Here is a 22681-nt window from a genome sequence, read left to right as displayed (position 1 = left end):
ATGCTTCTCAAATGACACCAAGTTAAGACCAATTTTCTGATGGATCTTATACCTACTGCTGTGTACAGCATTAACTCAAAGAACAGTAGTAATAATTAATAGTAATAATCTGTAGGTCAAATAGGCAACAAAGTGTAATTCTGTAAGCACAAGTTGGAAAATGGGAGCTATCTCAGAGCTTCAGTAGTGTTTATTGTGCAGCAGGGTGACAAATGCAAGGTCGTGTTGGCAAAGCTGGAATTTTATTGCAGTTGCTTCAACAGTGCAAGGTTGCTGTGAGGAAGGGAAGGAGGCTAATGGGGTGGCTCTCCTCTCAGAATCTGTAATGTTGTAACAGCTCCCTTGACTACGTTTGCATTGCTGTGATTGCAGAGTTGTTCCAGGGTTTCTTTAATCTTCTCTTCCTCAATTTCTTGTCTCAAATCACCTGAATGGGAGATTGAATGTTGAGTTTTAATAGCATGCAAAGGCACAGTGACTCCCAACAATTGTTTTAAGGTATGAGTCTTAAGTAGCTACTGTTTGAAGTCAGTTGCTGTGACTTAAAAGTCTTTCTCTCAACAGATACTCTTTAATACATAAAAGTATTGAACTGCTTAGGAACTTTTTCCTTTGGTTGACCTCCAAGAACAACTGATTGAACAGAAGGAATATATTACAGGATATATATTACAGGAGATGCTCTGACCTTTTTGCCCTTTATGGTATATTTTTATTAGTCTTTCATATGGGTAAGTTTCAACTCTTACTGTTAGTCTATACAGTACTATTGAGATACCTCTGGAAATAATATCTTGCAAGTCAGATCTGCTTTGTGAATACTGCATTGTTGCAGTGAAATAAATGGTTATGCTTTTTTTCATACTACCAGAATATCTGAGGATCTGACCCCAACATGGGATGTCTTAGCTACTAGCTCAAAACAAGCCCAGGAGGTTTTTTAGAGCTGTTGTACTCTCTGCTAGTATTAGACTAAATAAAAATCTATACACTGCAAAGGAAAATTATTTGTTCTCTGTCAGTACTAGCAGATGAAGAAAAAAGTTGCAAATATGAGGGGTGATATAATTGTAAGCTCACTGACTAGAGACTTAAAATGTGTCTTGGAAATCAGATAGGAATTCATCTACCAAGGGAATAATGGGGTGATTTATAAAAGGAAGCAGATATTTAGGCCAATTCCAAAATGATTGTAACTACAGGGGGAAAATGTGCTGCAGTATAAACTGCAGTATGTCTGGATGTCAACAGAGGATGGAACCAGAATTTGAAAAATCAATTTCCCCCTTCAGGCCTTTGCCTGAGATTTTTAATTTCCTTGGTTATACACTGTAGGGAACCGTAGCTTGAAACATCTGGACTACTGGTTTCAATATGATTATTTTCAGCAGACACTATTCTTCCAAAAGGAGTCTCATCTTGCTGGAAGTGCTTTAAATCTTTTTTAACAATGAGTGAAAGAAATTGAAACTGGGTCCTTCAGATGTTTTAGAGTACTTGTAGCACTGAAGTTGCTATTCCTTGAATCCAGCATTGCTAGGGATAACTGTTTTATCTCAACTCCTGGCTTGCCTATAGCACAGGCAGAACAAGTATATGCTTGTTTGTGAAATATGATGCAGACTCTTTTACTTCCTTGAACACAAAATTGCTGTGGTATGTTTAGGGCCTGAGACAGCAATACATTTGCACATGGTGAGTTTTGACAAAGAAGCTTTTATTCCAAGGCTGTGATTTTGCTATTTCAGGACCTGATTATGCCACTGGCTCTTGCTGGAATAAGGCCTTTTTTAAGTGATGGTTTAATCAACTTTTCATGAGAAAAGAAAGTACTTGATGAGAGAGTGGAGTGTTCAGTGATTGATAAAGAATGAAAAATGAATGAGTTCATTGTTCACTGACTCTGACTGACATTGTTCACAGTGACAGCATCACTAGTGACATGTTTATCATAGAAAACACTTGTCTTGATCATAAATAACTGTCCTTTCATCGAATACTACATAACTTACCTGATTTAAGAAGGCTGCACAAAAGACCCATTGAATTATATGTCACCTCAGGACTTGTATTCACATCTTGTAGTAGTCTGTGTAAGCTTTGAACTAGCCGTGACTCCTTAAAAGATTCTTCGAGGGTTTCTGCAAAATAAAATATTTGTTTATACCTGTTCCCCATCATTTGCAGCTCCCACAAATGTACACAATTTTACACTTCCACTTTATTCTCTCTTGCATTCTGTATGTCTTCAAAGATTATTTCTTCCTTTTAGTTTTGATTGATGATTCAATCCCTTAGTGTGTCCCTGTTTAGTTGTGTCTTTAGTTTTGTCTTTATCTAGATCTTTTCTCTCCTTTCGTCCCTGATCATCTTCAGCTCTTCCTGTTTTGCCAGCTTGCAGGTTTCTTGCATTGTATCATGCTGTTCAACATATTGTCCCTCTCCAACCTGGTGTTTTGATTCATAGAATTGTTAAGGTTGGAAGGGACCTCTAGAGATCATCTAGTCCAACCCCCCTGCACACGCAGGGTCACCTAGAGCACGTGGCACAGGACTGCGTCCGAGCGGGTTTGGAAGATCTCCAGAGAAGGAGACTTCTATCTTCTTTAAAAAAAAATAAATAATAATAATAAAAAAAAATCCAAAAGACACTTTTCAGGCAGTTTCTGAATCCTGTTGCTTTTGTGATCTGGATGACTGGCCTCCTTTTTATAATGCCGTAGAACTGAATTTAAACATGACCCTTGTATTTTCTTACGTGTTGTGTGGAGCTAATGGCATGACAGTGGTTTGCATTAACAATAAGGATCTTACACAGATAAATGCATTTAGAAGAAAAAATACCTAAATTGATCGTGGATGCTATTGTCAAGGCATTCAGAGCCTCCTTCTGTAGAGTAATGTGTTCGCTTGTTGTCATGGAAACCAGATGCTTCACTCCATGGGCTTCCTGCATGGCCTTGATCACTTCCTGTTAAAGCAAAGGTAAAATATCACGCCTCAATCTGAGTTGTAAATAACAGCAGAATGGAAAGAATTGCGATTATACTCTTCAGTCTTTGAAAAGGTTGAAATGATTCGCCTGCTGCAATGTAAGCTGTTTTTTTGTTTGTGTGTGTGTGTTTTTTTTTTTTTTTTTTTTTTTTTTTTTTTTTTTTTAAGTGAATGAATCTTATGACTAAAGACTTTTCCTGTGGTACTGATTGTGTGTTTTACCAGGTTAAGGCTGGTTTAATTTACCAGAAGGTACTTGCATATGTTCTTACTTTACACTTTTTTTTTCATCTCTTAATGGTTTTTGTTTGATCTTACTCCAGCCTTTCATTCAAGCATATAAATTAGAAAAGATTTAGTTGTAGTTTATCAAAACCTGTGCAGATAGTATCTACATATTTTAGCACTACTTCAAATAATAAATAAATTAAAAATAAAAACACACTTGGTCTGCCTTTGTAAAATTGTATGATTTGTAAGAAAAAAATGCTAGTTTCAATATGCCACCAGTGCCTTCTCATACAGATCACTAAATTCATCCATCACTTTAGGCAAGTTCCTTAAATCTTGACATTCGTGATACGTTTGGGTTATCTTTGTAGTTTTAATTTGAAGCAAATATGTTTATGGAAATAAAGCCTTACCACTTGCTTTACCAATGCTTGCCACTTGTTAAGCCTTATTTGAGCAAAAAAATTGGGTAAAATTTGATAGATGATATTAAAGTGCTGCTAGTGCCACATCTGTGGTGGTAGATGGCACTCTGCTTTCCTGTTCCCCTTCGCCTACTTAGTATTGAGGCAGGCTAGAAGGGTTTTGTGGAAAGCTTTTTAATATGATTTAAGCTATTGTAATGTGATATAGCAATGTGTCTGACATTTTAATGTCCAGTAAAATAGAAGGGTCTTAAAAATACTTGAGAAAGATAAAATAGAAACATAGCGGTAGTTCTCATACCTGAGATCTGTTGTGCTGCAAGATGGAGGCCAGCAGCCGATGTGCTTCTCCGCGGATGCCAGCGCTGTCGTTAGCGTCGCACCATTGCACGAGTCTGTTGAGCAGCGTGGGGTCTTGGCCCAAGATTTCAGCTGCGTCAGCTGAAGAGGAAAGTGTGATCAGGAAACACGTAATTTGGGCCCTTTTGCGTTCACAGAAATGTGAGTGTAAAATAGCCAGGATGGCTTGTTTTCTAGCCCAATATTCTTTAGGGCATTGGACTTCAGTGTTCTCTGACATCCTCTGTAAAGCAGACTTTTTAAGGCCTATTTTGGAGGCCAAGAACAAATTAAGCTGCTTTTGCTGCAGACCTAGCAGGTTTTGTTTGTTTGTTTGTTTTTCAGCCCTTCTGAAACTTTGAAGTACATACCAATGTTTGACTGTGCTGAAGCAGGGCTTAATGAAGGGTGGCATAAAATCTTTGAGAGAATATATTTTACTGCTATATTGAAATCTTCTCGTCAGTCCTTTATTTTACTTGCATTTGCTCTGAGACCTGTGTGAAAGCAAGAATTGGCTCTTCAGAGCATCTCCTTGCCCTTTCAGTGTTATTAGCAATGGTGAAGATTATTGCAGGCAGCATGTGTGAAAACAAGTCTTAGTACTGATTTGCAGCATGTCTGTAATTATCATGTCTTAAGAATGCATATAGGTGTAGAACTGCTTTTTAGGCATCATTAAAACTTCCTCCAAAGTTTGAAGGAGCCTGTTAAGTTGCCTTTCCCTGTGTTGCAGGGGCCTTGTTTCAGGATTTGGCAAAATTTCAGGATTTGGCACTTGGGCAGGATGAAATGACTAGATAACTTTTCCTAAGGAACTGAAACTAATGAGCTGCTGTAACTTAAGGTTTGTGCTGCTGAACTGCTCAGTATGTGGGAGCTGGCTCACAAAGCTTTCAAAAGTTCAACAGTAAAAGGAACATTGCTAATGCCAAAGATAAACTTTTAATGTTGTGTTGATCTAATGCATGGTTCCACATAAATGTTAGTGCAATTTAATAACATCTTGAAAGTGTTATGAGTCAAAAGTGGCTAAATACTATAAAGTTGTTTCCTAAGCAAAGGAAAATACTGATATGAGACACCAAGGACTGTGGAATACACTATTTTAACTAAGTATGCTAAACAGAGATCCAGGCATTGAGAGAACCTTGGTAAATACTAACTGCTTCACTGAATTCAGTTAGTTGATACTGTACTTAAGACTTTGAAGATATACAGTGGTAACTACAAAAGGGAAGCAGGAGAAAGATAAGCTTAAATTATGCACATTACTACTTCTTTTTGTAGGAGTCGAGTGTTTATCCACTTGGCCTTGAGAACATCTAGAACAGCTGTTGGGTAAAATGCCAAGCCATTATATCCCTATATCTCTACTGTCCTAATGGTTTGCAAGTTGAGTATATAGATACACAGCATTTCTGACTTGCCCCTCAGTTTCTGTCTCTGCCAACCAAAGTAGTTATAGAGCTTGTATTTACCTTTTTGTTATCCTAATTATTGTATTTGCAAAAATACCATGTGCTTATAAGGCTCCCATCTTAAACTTGGGAGTCTTGTATAGCTGTAGCTGAGGGCTTTCCTATTGACTTCATTTTGGTCATCTTAAACACTTGGTTGTCTTCCCCCTCCCAAATGATGATAAATCTGATGAGAGAGAGAGAGATATGGTAAAGTATTTTAAGGGGTTCTTAAATTTCAAAGGACCTATAAACAGTTACCTCCACTCTTTCAATCTTTTCCATGAGCTCCAGGCCTGAAAGAAGATGAACGGGGAGTTTCCTCCTTGTTTGGAAGGTAATTAAGAGGGGAGGAAAGTGTGAGCAATGTGTGTGTGGTTTTAAGAGGCTGAAAAGTTTCTCAAAGGGACTTGAGGCAGAACTGATGTTAAGATCCAAAATAGAAAGGATAGTTTTGGTGTACAAGAGCATCACCCTGCTCCTATTCCTTTGTCCCTTCCTTCCTGCATATTGTGTTTGTTCTGAAATATTTTAAGGATCAGAGAGAGTGTGAATCAGAAAGTCTGTGTCAGAAAACCATGTGACTACTCTGCATGTTTCACAGAAATGTGAAGTCAACCTTTTCCTCCTCCTTAGAGGAGAGGGATGAGAAAGCATGGACACTTCCTTTGTTCTTTCCACAATCCTGAGAGATTTCACAAGGCAAAGTCTCAATTCTCCATGATCTGGGAGCTTCTAGCCTAATTGTTTTGGGTTTTTTGTTTTTTTGTTTGTTTGTTTGTTTGTTTGTTTTGAGATAAAGTTAGCCTGTCATTACTCAATCCACACATCAGCTCACATGACAGAAAGGCTGCTCTTTCTAGGTCAGATGTTACGCGTTTGTCTGAGGAGATCACGATAATCCAATTTAGTCCGGAAAGCTTAAATAAGGTGAAGGAATGGCAAATGATACTGGTTTAAGAGGTTTGTTTAAAGAAGGGGTCTTGACCCAGTTCTCAAGGGGACTTCCTGAGGCCTACTAACAATGGATGTCTGTGGAACAAAGCCTGTTGTTTAGTCCAAGTGTCATTTAGTCATCGTTCAGAGGAATGGAAGGACCTTTTAATGATAAACCTGAAATTATGCATATAACTGAACTTTTCATTTAGCCGAAAGTCCTTTGGCTGTGTGGTGAGGTTCTTCTCTGAAGCACAGCAGGGAATCAGTTATTGTTAACATCTTAGTTAGGAGCTGATGTGATAGGTCTGAGTGCGTTTTTCCATAATTAGAAACACACCTACCTTTTCTGTTTTGCAGGTCACAGCATGTCCAGTGACTGTCTAAGTAACGAATTTACACTAGGTAATGCAATTAACTGATTTAATGTGGACCTGTTAGTAGATGTGTCTTTATGAGAGTTTCAGGCTGACTTAATTAAGAGCAATGAGCTATGGTTCCTGGATAAACAGAAAGTAATTAAAAGGGGAGACTTTGTGCCCACAGGCATAAAGGGTAAACATTAAGTATTATACAATTCTTTTTCTTCTCTGCATTTTGATACCTATAATGTTTGTATTTCTTAGTGCAAAATTCAGACTTTCTTTATACTGAGGTCTTTATGCCAATGTCTAATGATTTAATTCAAAGCTTGACAGGAGAAAAAGGCTGGATTTCTGTGTATCTAGCAGCATCCTCAGTGGCAATAATTTCAGTCAAAAAAAACCTTTGTATTTTAACAATTAATACAAAAGCTCAAAATCTTAATTTAGTGTCTTGCATATTGGAGATGGGTGTAAGTTGCTGTCAAACCAAAGTGGTGTCTGAAGTGGTTGTAAGTGACAGCAGCATGGAGTATAAGAGAGAATGAGCTTTTTCCCTTTCCGTATAACTGATGAATTCATGATTTAGTACTTGTTCTGTGCCAACTGTCAGTTCCCATCTCAAAATGCTGGTAATGTTTTCTGATTCATGCACATCAATATGGTATCTATTGACTAGTGTTCTAGAGCTGTTTCTGTGATGATTTGGAAAGATTAGGGCAGGCATCTATCATAAAAAAGTACTTATTTTCAGATGTTACAATCAGGTAAAAATGTGCTCGTCTAAGGATGAATTAGAATATTGTAGATTTTAATGCTATTGTAAGGTGCTGATTTTTCTTTAGTGCCTAAATACTGCACTTTTGTTTTCAAAATGCAGCTATATGCATAAAATGAGTACTGTTGCATTTGCATGTGTTTCTTGTCTTTCAGTTTTGCACAAAGATGGGCAAGTAGGTGAAACGATATTTCAAGGCTCAGTTGATTCAGTATTTAAGCAAGTAGTGGGATAAGACTGGGAACAAGGGTATGGAGAGACTAGGTGACTAATAGAAATTCATTTCTCCTCTGTCTTCTTGCTCAACCCCAACTCCCTTGGATCCTTTTACATTCTCCAGTTATGCTGTTCATTTGCTCTTCTGCTCATTGGCCTTGTAAATCTGCAGCCTGACTCTCCTCCATGGTACTTGTGCTTTGCTGATGTGTCTGCATTGGAAATATCTTCCTTTAAGCCTCTGCTAGTCCATGTTGGCTACTACATGTACTTTTATTTAGTTCTTTTCTCAATTACTCATCTATTTCTGAGGTTAGTGTGGGCTAGAATGGAAAACTTTGAAGCATCAATCACTCTTGTGTGTTGGAGCATCTCTCCAGAGTGAATGGAGTTAAGCAGAATACTGAGCCTGTTGTTGCCTCACACAACTCTCGTTCTGCAGTCAGGAAGGAGGAGAAAAGGTGACATTAGTAAAAAATTAGCAATTCCCTACCTTGACCATCTGCCAACATTCGTAGTGTTCCGAGAAGTTTAAACTGCACAGGAGGCGACTCTGACCTTAGAAGTGCCTGAATTCTTTCCGCCACACGTTCCTCCAGTATCTGAACCTTGTTAGCAACTAGAAAATGGAACCGGAGGAAAAAAAGGATGTTAAATTGGAGTTCAGCAGCTGCACGAATGTGTTGAGTTGACGTATCTTGCACTGAGTATTTTGCTCTTAGCGCTTGCAGATAATCCAATTTAAGAGCATTCTGACATGAATTTGGAACAATGTAACTGTTTAAGTCTGTGTATTTTGCATACACTACGATCTTAGTCCTGCCCAAAATGAAGTGATAAGAGGAAAAAGGAAGCACTTCCGTACCACCAACCCGTATTAGCCAAGTTCTGAAGGCTTTGATGTGCTTGCTTGTCTTTATAGAACTGGGAAGCAAAAGTGAATGACTTAACCTTATTTCTTGAGAATCAAGTTTCTTACATTTGAGCTCGCTCATCCTATGTTGTTCATGCCTTTCCTTCTGTGCTTTTTCTCTGCTTCTAAATCTTAATGTCTCTGCACCAGCCTTTAGTGGGGAAATAATAATCTGGAAGTAAACAGAGACTTGTCTGGAAGGAGTCCTAATGCTGCTTAACTCTACTAAGTGTTGCTTCCTCCCGGAACAATTTATCTTCAATCTCCTGTATGCCTTTTCTTTCTTTTGAAAGTGAAATATTAGGCAAGAAATTTATTGTATCCCTTTTTTCTTCCTTTTGGCAGATTGAGAAGCAAAGACTATTAGATAAATTAAAAACAAGTTATTTTCTTCAGGCAGCACAGACTCTCTAGTCACTAAAGGCTACTAAAGTATAACTTTTTACTACTTTTTTTAATAAGTACTCTTAAGATCACTGTTTGAATTAAGGGCATCTCTTGTGCTTGTCTGCAAGTGTTGGAGCGTATTTGATTCACTTTTGGTTTATGGTATACTTAGATTTGCACTCAGTAAGCATTTTCTCCATGTGATAGGATGTGCATTTCTTGCGTATTGCTAGAAGTGCTGTACTATTACGCAGGCCTGACTTTATGGCTTTCCTGTTTGTGTTTGAGTTGATAAGGAGAAGCGTAGTTTAGGATCAGAATTTGAAGATCCAAGTGCTATGTCTTGTCCGCATTACAGTTTTATATTGTGCCTATGCTGTTTTGTTCATCTTTTTAAAATGCATCTATTTCTTCAATTATTTTCTTCCATGCTACATAGTTTTGTGTCTCAGGTTTTCGATTTTTTTCTGAGTTTCATGTTCTGATTATATCGACTAAAAATCTGTGGAAGAAACATACATTTTGAAAGATCATAGATGGTTTGTAACAGTGTTTGGACAGAGAAGCCTTTGGTCTCTGCTTTGAGTTAGAGTATTGCCACTGTCCTTGTATGCTGTCAAGGGAAACTACATCAAATTGTTATTTTTCAAATAAAAACGTGGTATCTTTGCTCCTTGTAACTGTTGAATATCTTATTGATGAGAATTCTCTTTGAATCTACTCTTGCAATATGTGCAATGAGATATTGAGCTGAGCACATGGCTCTATAGAGAAACCACAGATTGACATTCTGAAGAAGGTAGTTATGTTTTACCTACCTAAATTACACTCGATTTCAGTTGGATGGCTTTCTTTTTCTGTCTTAATGCTATGTGTCACTGCTTCTTGCTGTTAAAGAACAGTTATGTTTCTTCTTACAATGGTCTGCACTTCAAGTTCAGTGCTTGAAACTGCTTTGCTGCTGCTTGTTGCATTTTGAAAATAGTTTGCAGCTGAAGGAAGTGAATGCTGTAGGATACATTCAGAGGATTGCCTAATAGGTACTGAAGGGAGAGGTACTTGTGGTTAGGGAATGAAATAGTAAAAGGTTGGCCCTGAAAACTGGAGAAACTCCAGGTTAGATTGGAAACCAGTGCTCAGTTATTTAAGCATGCTGTGTTTCTCTGTACAGTACCTTGTTCAAAGAAAACTTAGAGTAGTGAATGTATCCTGGTATTTCCCTCAGAAAGAGACTTCTGAAATTAATACTGCTGGGCTCTCTAGAACCAGAAACAGTGTTGGCCATTGGCCTCTTTTATAGGGTGCTGATGAAGTGCTTTCCTCTCTTGTGGCACGTGCTTCTCTGAGCTGCTTTCTCCAGCCTACCTTACAACGTAAGGCATAGGCCTTATACAAGTTAGATCTATGTCCCTATGTATGTTATGGCCAGCTTGAAGTTAACGTGGACATATATGTATAACTAGGAGTTTCTTCAGCAACGTCAAAATTTTAATTTTGGAAAATCGTGTTTGTATCATGCTATCATCTGAGTAGTGCTATAAAACAGCGTAAGGACTGCGTTAAAGGGTACTGCACTGTTAATTCTCTATCAAAAATTTTTGGTATGGATGTGTGTTTCCTTATGAAAGGAATAAATCTGAGATGAGAAGCAACACAATTTTCTGATGTGTAGCTAGAGCTCACAAGAATGCAGTTTTTAACTGTTATGCAGGCCAAATTTGCAATAAACACTATCTTTGCAGAAGGAGAACAGCAGATTTGTAAAATCCCTATCAGTTGTGATGTGACAGTTGCCATCCCACTTTAAGCCATAAATTCTGTTCTACACTTTTTGTCTTATATTGCTGTTCCCTGTTAGCGTAAACCAATTTCAGCAGCTCACACTGTATTAGGTCGCACTGTATGATATTTAGATTCTTTATGTAGTTGAGAAGTTCTGATGAATAATTCAAATGCATATGTTTCTGCAGGAGGAAAAAGGTCAATCTCTCTCAGAGTACAGGGGGCAGGAATTGGTGACTTGGACAGAGCTGTGCTCATCTGCGTGTCCCAACTTTACAAAGGTTCACAGTAAGTTGTGTCCTCGGGCTCTGTACCTGGAATAGCAAGGTTTCGAAGTGCGCTGAGTGCGGCGTGTTGAACAGAGACATCCGCGCTCTCCACGTGTTTCTCCAGAAGGTCCAGAAGCTGGTGTATGACTCCCACCTGTACCATTCGCTCACAGTTGCCATCTGAAGGGAGAGGAGGAGGCATGCAGGTGGGAGAGGAGGTGGAATGAAAGCAGTGACAGAAATTAGGCATGTGAACCCCACAGTGTAGGGAACCTTTGCCTTGGCTGTTTCTCATAGGAATGATACTGTAGCTCTGGTCCTTACAAATTTCAGCACTCTAGAGATAGAAGTGGATGCTGGCCATCTGTGAACCGATGGAGATCTATCCTCTGATAAAGTTTCGGACAACTTTATAGGGCCGGACCAAGAAAAATTCAAAGCCTTATCTTCGAACAATTTCTTCCTTGACACTACTGTGTTTTCCAGCATGCGCATGCTAGAATACTGGTAGGATTTTCAATTTCTCCATAGGGTTGGTTTAGTTCTCCAGGTCTGCTGATTCAAGAGATCACTGCAAGAGACTGGAGATCTGATCTAGCAATGGTGAGTTTGGTATTACTAATTTTGTACTGCTTTTACTCATTGGACAATAGAACTGCTTCTCATTAACTAATTGCCAAAACAATCACCTAGATTTTTTCTGCCTGTTCTGATGAGCCTACTTTCTGAAATGAGGTGACTGGAGTACTGGTTATTTTGTCTGTGTATATCCCTTTCTCTTTGAGATCTTGCTCTGCAGAGATAACTACTTTTGTTGTCAAAGATTCCTTAGCGCTGAGAGCAAATGTGCTGCTCTCAATAGAGAGTTTCCTTCCACTATTACAATCTCCACCTTTCTGGAATAAAGTGTTTTAAAGTTGCCATTTGGTGAATATATTGTCTCCTGTGGTTTATTGCATCTCAAGAGAATCTTCCTGACGCCATTTAACATTCTGTCACTGCTCTATTCTTACAGTTTTAATGCTGTTTATTATAACATGGCAAAATATATGAAGGCTGTTTAGGGAGACCACATCTTCAGCTGGAGCAAACAATTATCAACAAGCATATACCAATACAGAATCCAAACATAAGTAGCTTTATATGGTACTAGCTGTGTGAAGATTGATAGATTTCTAATGACTTGTGTGTATATCACTTAAATATGTATGGCCATATTTAATTGGTGTTAAAAACTGTGCTGATTTGAATGTTATTTCTATCCCAGAGATTTAGAAACTCTTCCATATTCCCTCTTGACTAATGCAACCATTTTTATCTGTTAGCACTTTTACTACTGTTGCATTTCATCTAGTATTTTTCCCTGTATTACAACTTATCCTAAATAAGAGTTTGTCAATTGCTTAAAAAAGAATATTTTTGTGAGAACTGTCAGTCTGCAATAGTTCAAATCTTACTCATGCAAGAGTCTTTTGATTTACACTTATGTATGTACTTCCTGGAGGTGGTGTTTTTGCTTATTTATTGTATCAGAATACATAAAGTAAGTTATCTAGTTCTCTGAAGGAATAGGTTATCTTGGGACAGAATTCTACAGGCAAAATACTTCGATCTTAGTATAGCCTACCCTTAACTGAGCTTAATTTCTCTCTCTTCCCTTCCTTTCAAGCCAAAGAATTGCAGAACTATATATATATATATATTTTTTTTTTTTCCCCTCTTCAACTAATGTGTAAATGGCCAGAATCCATTAGTGGCTGCCTTGCTTTGATTGCCACAGAGCTCCAATTTGGTTCTCTCTCCAATGGATTTTCACTTGGATAGCAGCAGAACTTTTAATTTAATGACTTGTAGTTAAAAGCCTGCTAGGAACAGCCACTTTCCTAGCTGCAAAAGCTGTCATCTTTTTACTGTCTTGGAAGTCATTTGATGCTGAGATCAGATTTCCATAGGATTTTTTTTTCTTAGATTAAAGGCTGTGCATGTGTCAGTGGCACATACTGGGACCTGAAAGAGTTTATTCTGTTCTATGAAATATCTAATGGGGTTGTGGGAGAGGTAAAGGGAGAATAGCAAGTGACACAGCCAGCTGTTCGGTTGAATAAATTGCAGATAATAAGTTTAAAGGCACAGAACATTTCTGTGGCCTTTGTAAAGCTGTGATGCACAGTGGCAGATTCAGAGCTAGGTAGTTCTTTAATGAAGAATGGAAGTCTAGAGAGGATCTGTGGGATGCCAGAGAAGTTTCTGCTTATAGCAAATATATTTGGCATGAAATATTTCCAGAGTCTCACTTCCAATATGCATGAACTAGGCAAAATGAAGTATGAAAGCTTGTATAGCCAGCTTATCCCATTTTTATGACAAAACCCACAGATTTCTTCAGTACTCATAGCCTGCCTTACTTAAAGCTTTGCAAGTCTCTGGTCTGCAAAAAAGCAACAGAGTTTTTGTTTCAGAGGCATGGAGCAACGAAACCCAGCAGTGCCACGCTCTCTTCCAGCTTGGATGGGTAGCAAGTAAACAATCTTACTATTTCTGTTGAAACTAGCAGTAGTCATTTTTTCTGTCTCTGTAGTTGCGTATGTTTGGATGCAAGCCAGGCACGAACCTTCTGGTGGATAACACCAAATCCCTTAGCAAAATTCTTCTACACAGACCTATCTCTGGCTCTATCAATGGAGAGAATGTGAGAAGTATGTATCATTTCTGTTTATAATTGTGGCCCCAAATAGTGAACTGTTCTGTTTCTTTGTTGGGGAAATTCCAATCAATGATGGAACTTAAGGATTGTTGCTATAATAATTAAGACCTTTAAGTTCTCAATTGCTTTGAGATTTTAGGGATAAGATGTAAATGTTCAGTTCTAGAAGCTTTGTTCTGTATTGTTCAAATATAATAGCAACATCAACTTAAGTTACTTTTGAAGGTCTGTGGCTTTTTTTAGGCAGATTTCAGGAATAACACAAGAGACTAAGCAAGCTAGAGACCTAGAACAGCAGTGTGTGTCCTCTGGAAGGATGGTGCTCTTAATAATAGATTGAAGGACAATTTACACTACAGGAAGATTCTTATATTTCATCTATTAATCCAATTTCTTGAAGTATGCACATAGGTTTGGAATAGCAAGTAGTCGAATACCATGTCAACTTTTCTATTTAATTTATTAATTAGCTTTTAATTTTAAAACTGGCATTTAAGCCAGTGCTGAAAATAGTCATGAAAGTTGTGTCTGCACTGACCCAACTGTAGATACAGCTACAACAGCAGGAAGCTTTTGCACCTACATGTATTTTCTGTACAGGAGCAATCACAGATGTATTGGATTGCCTGAGGCAATGCGTGTGTTTGCTTGAAGGAAAACATGACAACATGAGCACTGTGTTTATACAGTAAATGAAAAAATGCAATGTCTGAGAAGGACATAATAATCCATTAAAGGTTATTATGGACACAATCCCTTAAGGATTATTATGAAACAGGTTGCAAATGTGTCGCTATTAAGGAAGTAAAAGCAATGGAGCAGATAAATAAAGAATGAACTCCTTTGACAGAGGAGTTGCTATCTGGCCTGTCATTTTTTATTTATTTATTTATTACCTCCAAGAAGCAGAGAGACAATGAGATCTGACGCAGCCTTCACAATGCATGTGTCTTCAGCTTGTGAACTACCCTGGAGCCTCAGCAGGATCTCAGACAGCACCTCTTGCACACCTGCCTCCACCAACTGTACTTTCAAAGCATCTGTGGAGATCACAGTAAGAGCTCACTAACAACTTCTTTGGTCCTTGCCAAATATTTTAAACTAGGAAGCTAAATCCTTGAATTTAAGATGATTTCTTTCTAGCTATGGTGATTTTTTTCTTTATTTGTTTTTGCTTTTTTTTTCTGTTTTATTTGTAACAAACATTGTTATCAGAAAAATACCACCAGCATAACGAGTAAAACTTCTGCACTGATCTTTGTTTTTTTGTATTGCCAGTCATAAGTTTGAAAACTGGATGGGTTGTCTTGCTTTTCTTGATGGGTTCTTGTCAGTTTTTGCTACGCTAGGCATCTTCTGATACGTGATTGTCAAATTAATTTGTCCAAACGAAAACTGGTCTTCACTGCTTTTCTGTTTCAAACTCATATTCTCTCATGGTATAGATCTGCAGTGTCATAGATCCAAGAAAATAATTAAAATGCTCCTCTATTCCCTCCTTTCTTTGTTGCCTTCCCTGATAAATTTGTAAGTCTTAGACCAGGATTTCATATGTTCTTGGGGCTTTATTTCCCCAGAAGGGGTTGCTGGTTCCATTGATGGGATTCCACATCAAAATCAAAATGTTCACCTTAAACTAAATACTAGTACTCTCTCTCCCCTTGTTCTCGTAAGCCAACAGAAGCCTTACCATTTTCTGCAAGTGCCTGAAGAATCTCAAAGACAATTTCTAACCTCTCATGGCTCTCTGCTCTTCTCAATTGCTTCACCAACTGTTCAGCCACCTTTGTCTTGCTTAGAGCTTCCTTAGCTGTATCTGTATATGATATAAAGTAAGGATTTAGCATGTTTCTGTATTTGAATTCCTCTTCTTTACTGCATTTTAATGTAATTCTTCTAGCTATAACCCTATAGTAGCTGTCAAATTAATACTAGCCTAATTCCATTGATTCCACATGTAAATTCATCCACAGTATGATCATTTCCATTATCAAAATGGCATGTCACATGCATGTTTGCTGTACTAGTATATTTTCTGCTTTGATTAATTAGATGGTTCTGTCTAAGATTAGATGGTTCTAATCTAGCTGGTATCATAAACATCTGCAAGATGCATCTTGATAAATACACATTTTAAAGCTCACTGCTGTATAGCAGAAAATGAATAAAATTTGAATAGAAAATGGTATTCAGTAATATAAGAAATCTACAGAGGATGGAGCTGGCTGGAAGATAACAAATGTGATACTGTACCCGCTTTCCTACCTCTCACCCATAATGTATGGGGCAATAGATCAGCTGTAAAGTAAAACCTTACATGAAGTATGGTGGTAATTTCTGTGGCTACTCCATGATTGCGTATTAGCTTTATAAAAATGTCTGTGGGCATTCTGTATGTGCATGAAAGGATAATGGCAGAGTGAAAGTAACATTTTGCTGCAAGATATAAAACCTTTTACTTACCCAGGTCTGCAAGATTGCATAAGGCCAGTAGATCAACGTGGACAAGCGGTTCACTCTCTGCATAGTCAGTTAATATTCGTACTAGGGATGTGATAACTCCCACCTTCACGAGCTCTTCCTGAAGATCCCCTGATAACAGCAGGCATAGAGATTAAAGGTGGTTAGACGGGACCAATTTAATCAGTAGAAGGGGACAGCTGAGGTGAGTTCAGCAAGATAGTCTGCCTAATTCTTACAAATCTGCAGTTTTGTGTTCAGGCTAATGTGTGTTCTGAATGGGTGTGTGCATAGGAAGTCTAGATTTAGACTAGAGTTTTGGTTTTTATCACTTAGGAGGTCTAAGGATTCTATTTTTATAACTCTGCTTTGAGTAATTATATCATTGTAAATATAAGGGCAGTGAAACGAGCATCTCAGCTAGTAGTACACATTATTATCCTATGGTGTTTTTGACCTGAAGGGCAGGGAGAAGGAAGGGACCAGAACCACTAATAAAACGGAGTTTGGTGTTCTGCTATGAGGTTGGTTTGTTTTGTTTTGGGGGAATTTTTGGTTTTGGGAGAGGTTTTAGGGCATTTGGTGGGAGGCTTTTGAGGGGTTAGAGGGAATTTGAGGGATTTTTTTAATTCTTCGAGGGGGAGAATTGAGCTTTGTTTTGGGGGGTTTGGGGGTTTTTGTGCGTGTATCTTGTTATTTGTTTGCTTATTTTCCATTTTGGCTGTTTTTTCCTCTTTCCCTAAAGTCTTTGAAATAAGAAGCTTTTCTTGTACCTGGGTTATTATAAGATGCTCTTGGGAGGTAGGCTATTTCAAAGTTCTATGAGAATTACCGTGTTTCAGCCTTTTCAAGTTATTTGCTCCAAAAGCTGGTAGTCTCTAGGCTATATAAGTGCTTGAATTCAGTATGTCTGGCATCTTTATAGCCAGAGCTAGATCTTCAAACAGCTGGATAACAGTGATATCAGTGTAAATTATGTGAAGCCAATGAAGTACAGTAAGTCAAAATGAAAAATTTGAATCTAATTGTACATACTATTCTTGGGGTTATCTCCATCCAATTGCAGAATTAATGAGAAAGCACTATTTTGTAGATTGTTTTAAAATGCATGAAGCCTAAAATCTACAATCATTTTGAGAATGCTAAGAGCTGTGAATGCAGAATTTGTCAGTGACAGGTGCCTAACAGTGTTATGACACTTCTAAAGGTGTCTTGACTGCAGCTCAGATTGACAGCAAGCAAGAAGAACACTAGGAAGAATGTCCAGGTGCTATTGTAGGATAAGTGCAATTTAATTAGGAAAGGACTAAAATTATTTTTTCTATAGTGTCTTTATTGCTGCTGTTGATGTTTTTATCAGACCTTAGTCACAGTCATGTTGTCAAATCTCTGCTGGTCTGTGCTCTGACATGGCCATATGCTGAATGAGGATTGGTGTGTAGTAGTGGTATAAGTCCTGTGTCCCTCAGCAAATACATCCCTCTCATTTGCAGAAAGTTAGTAAAATCTATACTAGGTCCCTATTCTTGAAATTCCCAGGAACAATGCAGAATAAAAGATACTGGGTGAAAAGTTTCGTATTAACTCTAACAGACAATAAATCTTTTGAGTTAGTCTGGAATTTAGAAGCTTTAAAATATATATTTTGACGGGCAAGTAAAAAAGGGGTATTTCTTATGAAGACTGGTTGGTAAGCTGGTTTACTCCAAAGTCTGGAGAAATTTCCTATTTGCAAGCAATAATTCCTAGAGAAGAACTAAGACAGTATCTCTGTTGTGTCTGGTGCAGTGTGGTGGCTTTTTTTTTTTTTTTCCTCCCGGCATGCATTTCTAAAAACGTTTTGCTCTTATTGATACTGTTATTACTTTGAAAGAAGATAAACTCTCCAGGATTTTAGCCCAAGGCATTTCTGGTAAAGCTGACTGTTTGAAATCTGTGAAGTTCTGCTACTTCTGCAATTGGAGAGCAAGGTAATTGTATCCATTCTGAGAAAGATGTGTGGCCTTGAAGTCAAAAATATAGTAAGAATGCTCATAGTCAGGTGTTGTTTGAGATGCATTCAGCCTGCCAGTTGACCTGTGTAATTTATATAACTAACTAGAGATTGAAGGGCATCGTGGGTTCAGGTCTCATCAAAAATTGCAGTCTATGGAGCTTTTCATAATATTGTCTTATAAAATAATGCCCTACAGCCAGGAAAAAATAGAATCCTTTCTGCTAGATACTTACGATTGTCATAACAGATACGGCCAATAGCTCTCCCAGCATGAAGCAACATTTCTTGGTCAGTGCTTTCCAGGAGAGGTATCAAAGTTAGAACCAAATCTGCTTCAATACATGGTTTCTTCATTTCCTCTGTGCAGATAGAGGAGAGAAACTGTTGAATTTTGACCATAATGACATTAAAAAAAATTACAATTGCATGAGCAATAACTGGTAGCCATGAAACAAAACTCAAGATTGGAAACAGAGGAGATGTGCCATAACCTGCCTTGTAGTAACGCTTTAATGCAACGTACCATTCTTGGCTATCTCTGAAAGCACCTGGGTGGCTTTCACTGCACAGCGTGGATTGCCTTTCAGGATTTGTGCCAGAGTTAGGAAAATCCCACTCTCTCTGAGTAGGCTGAAGCATCTCTGCTCTGTAATGATAAGAGTGTTAACAATGTCAGCAAAGCAGTTTGCAACTGTTTGTTTACGTATGTTACTTTGCTTCAGTGGTGTTCTCGGTGTGTATCTTCGGGATCCAGGTCCTCATTTAACAAGGTACTTAAAGGTTGTCTCAGTCAAAATGTATGGGAACACTCTTCTTATATTGCAGGAAGTGTCTATGCAGGTGATTATTCTGGCTAATTCATGCTGAATTAAAGCACAGGTAGCAGAGCAAAGAGGAAAACATTTTCATCTTCTCTGACAATAAAAGGGAGCTTGCATGAGGCATGGCAAGTGAGGGATCAACATTTGGTTCCTGATGTATGGTCTAGCAATTAATTTATAGGTAGGCACAATAGCTTTTATTAGATTAGTAATTAGTCAATTCCCTTAGCTTTTTTCCATCAGAAACATAACTAATTGGCCTTATAAAGTAGTAAATTACCATCTGCCAGGAGATTTGAATAAATGCAGGTTTATGCAATTGCAGGAGAAATGTGCAGAAATCTTAAGGACTTTCTCACCAGAGCTATAAGTACCAGTTGATAATTGCTGTCTGGCTGATGGAAAACTTTTTATGCTGAGACTAAAGGAAGCCCAGGCTCTAAACAGTGAAAATAACTGTGTGGGTTGTTTCTACCTTTTGCTGTCTGCGTGCAACTAATCTAAACTGCTTACGGACACTTTCAATCATGAAGTGATTGGTTGATGTCCTTGGTGTGCAAGAATAGGAATATCTCTGATACTGCAGGTAGCAAACAGGATAACCAACCAAGCAGACGCCCCTGTTTTAACTGCTTCCAAAGCAGAGATTCATCTCTGAGGTGATAGTGATTTTTTTTCTACTTAAATGGTGACAAATAGACATTATTGTATGAAAACTGCAGCACACAGCGCTTTATGAAACTACAGTGCCAGCCATTTCCATACATCTCTTTGTTTTGCTTTGACTGTGACTACACACATGATGTGACTGTAACTAATAAACAACCCAGACATACTAATGCAGTAATCTGAGCACTGATATGTGCATGATTCAATTATTTTGCTTTCAACTGACTATACCCTGGTTAGTTTCAAATAATGAGCATTATTTATTGAATATTGATATTTCCCCATGCTTAAATATGGAGTGCTGGAGTATGTGGTGCAAAACCATCTTTTAGAAAACACATATGGAAATACTGTAGCACCATGCACTAATGATATGGTAAAAGGTTGTTGTTAAGTTTTAATGGCAGAGCTGCATCTTAAGAATTAAACTAAAATTTACAAAAAAGAGAGACTGAGATCTTGCTTTATATGTCAAAGTTGGCATTACTGTAGCTGTCAAGCTGTATAGCATTTTGTCTGCTTCATTTGGTACTAAAATGCTCATTTAGTGGATATAGATTTCTCACAACACTTGTACTGTATCTGTTTGCTTATACAAGGTGCCTTGCTTTTCCTGGCCTAGAATGCTGGATACATCTGCAGGTATGTCTGTTATGCATTTTTAAAAATAGACTAAAATATATTGCCATCACTTGTCTAACTACAAGCATAGTTTTACAACCCCGATGTGCCAACATATAGTAAATATAGTTCACCTGTTTTACTTGGGTCCTTGGATATCATTGAAGACCTCTTAAAATAATTCATTTTGTGTCTGGATTAAGTAGTATGGCTAATGAAGAAAGACCAAAAGGACTTGTAAACGTCTGAAAACTCAGATATTGTCATCTGAAATATTTACTTCTGAAATGATTTAGAGTTGTTGTCTTATTCATTGTGTTTTAAAACTCTCTAGGAACTATGAAGTATGCATGTGTGCTGTGTGAAGCGCACTGCTGCGCCAATATAGTCACATCACGATGGCAGCTGAGTAAGTCCCTGTGCCCTGGAGAAGAGAGAACTGCTGACAGGTGAAATGAGCTATTGTTGTCTCAATAAAGGCTAAGCAGATTCTCAATTAACAAACAATGAGCCCTTGATGGGCCTTTTTACTCTTTGCTTTTGTAAATAAGATGCCTGTGAAATGCTGAAAGAGCCTTGGGACTTGAGCAGAATATCCAGTTTTTCCATAAATCTATGGAACAGCATTAATAAGTTAACACTGGCTTAAAAAGTGGAAAGCAAGGTGAAGTCAATAACAGATGGTTTTTGCTACCAGTGTTCTTAATGTTTAGATTCCCAGTAGACTGATTTTTGAACTGATCCTTTAGAGTAAAAAGGAAAGATTTTCCTTGTCTCTTTGATTTGAGAGTATACAAAGAAAAAATAAAACTACAAAAAAGGCTGAGGGGTTTGATAGTTCTACCAATGATCACTTGGATAGATCCAGCAAAATGGTATTTATTATCATGGAGCTCTTCCAAACCCGCTTGGACGCAGCCCTGTGCCACGTGCTCTAGGTGACCCTGCGTGTGCAGGGGGGTTGGGCTAGATGATCTCTAGAGGTCCCTTCCAACCTTAAGCTTTCTGTGATAGATGAAAAGCACCAGGGAATGCTTTTATGTCGTGTAAATGGTTGTTAGAAAGCAGCATAGAGGGATACTTAGCTATCTTCAGTAAGAGACAGGAGAATCCCATTCAGACTTTCAAGGATCTTCTCTTCGGCATCTGCGTCACCTCCATAGAGTCTGAGGTGCTCCAGGTGTTTGCTCAGGATTTCTAAACAGAATGGGATAGAAAAGTGTTGAGACGGTATGCAAAATACTTAAGATTTTTGGTATTTATTTCCAGTGACAATGGTTGACCATAATTTCATCATCTGAAGAATTCAAATCTTATTAAATTATTAGTTTTCTCCTCAAGTCTGAGTGGGTGTTTGGTCTGCTTAGACAACACATAGCTTTTGTACAGCCATAAACACACAGTGATAAATTCTTTCTGGAAATAGAAATTAACATAAAGTAATGGTGGTGAAATTTGAAGGATATGATCCTAAATCATATGGTATTATCATATCTTTCTGCAACTTTCTATGGTCATTTTTAATTTTGAACACTCCAAATAATCAGTAAACTTTTTATCATTCCACCATTTCCAGGTTGTTCTAGTATATTGAATGATGCAGATTTCAACAAAGATAATTCATTTTATTCTGCCCTTCAGCCTTCGTCACCAGATAATCATCACTGTTATCCCAAGATAGCTTTGAAGATGCACTTTATTGAATGCTTTCTGGAAGTCCAAAATGCCCTGTTAACTATATCTCCTTTATTCATCATCTTGCCATCTCCTTAAAAATATATAGTTTTGGGAGGGGAAAAGAGAAGGATAGAAAAATCGAGCATCCTTCCCTCTGCAGAAGTCAAATTCCATCCCGTTTTGCCATGCGAAGAGATCAGACTGTAATTTCTGGAATTTTGAATGTAAAAGCTTTTATGAATCCGTGCCATTTGTACTGCTTTCTCACTTATTCATTCTGTAGTTGATTAAATGGTGTTCTGTGCATCAGTTCATTATTTGGCGATTCATTTTTGAATCCGTTTTAAACTCTGGGGAATACTATACAGTTCACGTAATTCTACCAATTTACCATTTATTCTACTGATTTGTTTTAAACCTGTAATGCCCTTTTAAGCTGAAGGTTGCTGCAGCTCCTTCTTGAAAAAGAAAGGACCTAGTGAGGCTAAAATTAATGTAAGAAATTACATATATACATGCACACACTGGGAAACCAATAACTGAACCAAGTGCCAGTAGTAGGACATAATGTAAAAAGCTATAGTGTATAGAACTATAGTGTTGTGGAACACTTCTGTCCCATAAGCTGTTACCTTGAAAAA

The 22681-nt window shown here is 37.9% G+C and overlaps 2 protein-coding genes across 2 annotated transcripts in view; both read right to left on the bottom strand.

The window, feature by feature from the left end:
* The window catches only part of MAT1A (methionine adenosyltransferase 1A), a 133965-nt gene that overhangs the window by 104212 nt on the left and 7072 nt on the right, over positions 1-22681 (bottom strand). The window lies entirely within an intron of this gene.
* LOC104568720 (rap1 GTPase-GDP dissociation stimulator 1) lies at positions 294-18662 on the bottom strand. The gene is made up of 10 exons (XM_088526374.1): positions 18486-18662; positions 16260-16388; positions 15487-15612; positions 14693-14836; positions 11138-11272; positions 8235-8360; positions 3952-4091; positions 2845-2971; positions 2013-2141; positions 294-427 (listed from the first exon to the last, which is right to left on the bottom strand). Exons 1-10 carry the CDS (start codon positions 18649-18651, stop codon positions 294-296), a joined length of 1356 nt encoding a protein of 451 aa, XP_088382500.1. The 5' UTR covers positions 18652-18662.

This window comes from Tinamus guttatus, unplaced genomic scaffold (genome assembly GCF_059628265.1).
Source record: "Tinamus guttatus ecotype Peru unplaced genomic scaffold, ASM5962826v1 Tinamus_guttatus_pri_ptg000246l, whole genome shotgun sequence".
NCBI lineage: Eukaryota > Metazoa > Chordata > Aves > Tinamiformes > Tinamidae > Tinamus > Tinamus guttatus.
Note: the sequence above shows the minus strand (reverse complement) of the source record. Positions and strands in the feature narration are given on the sequence as shown.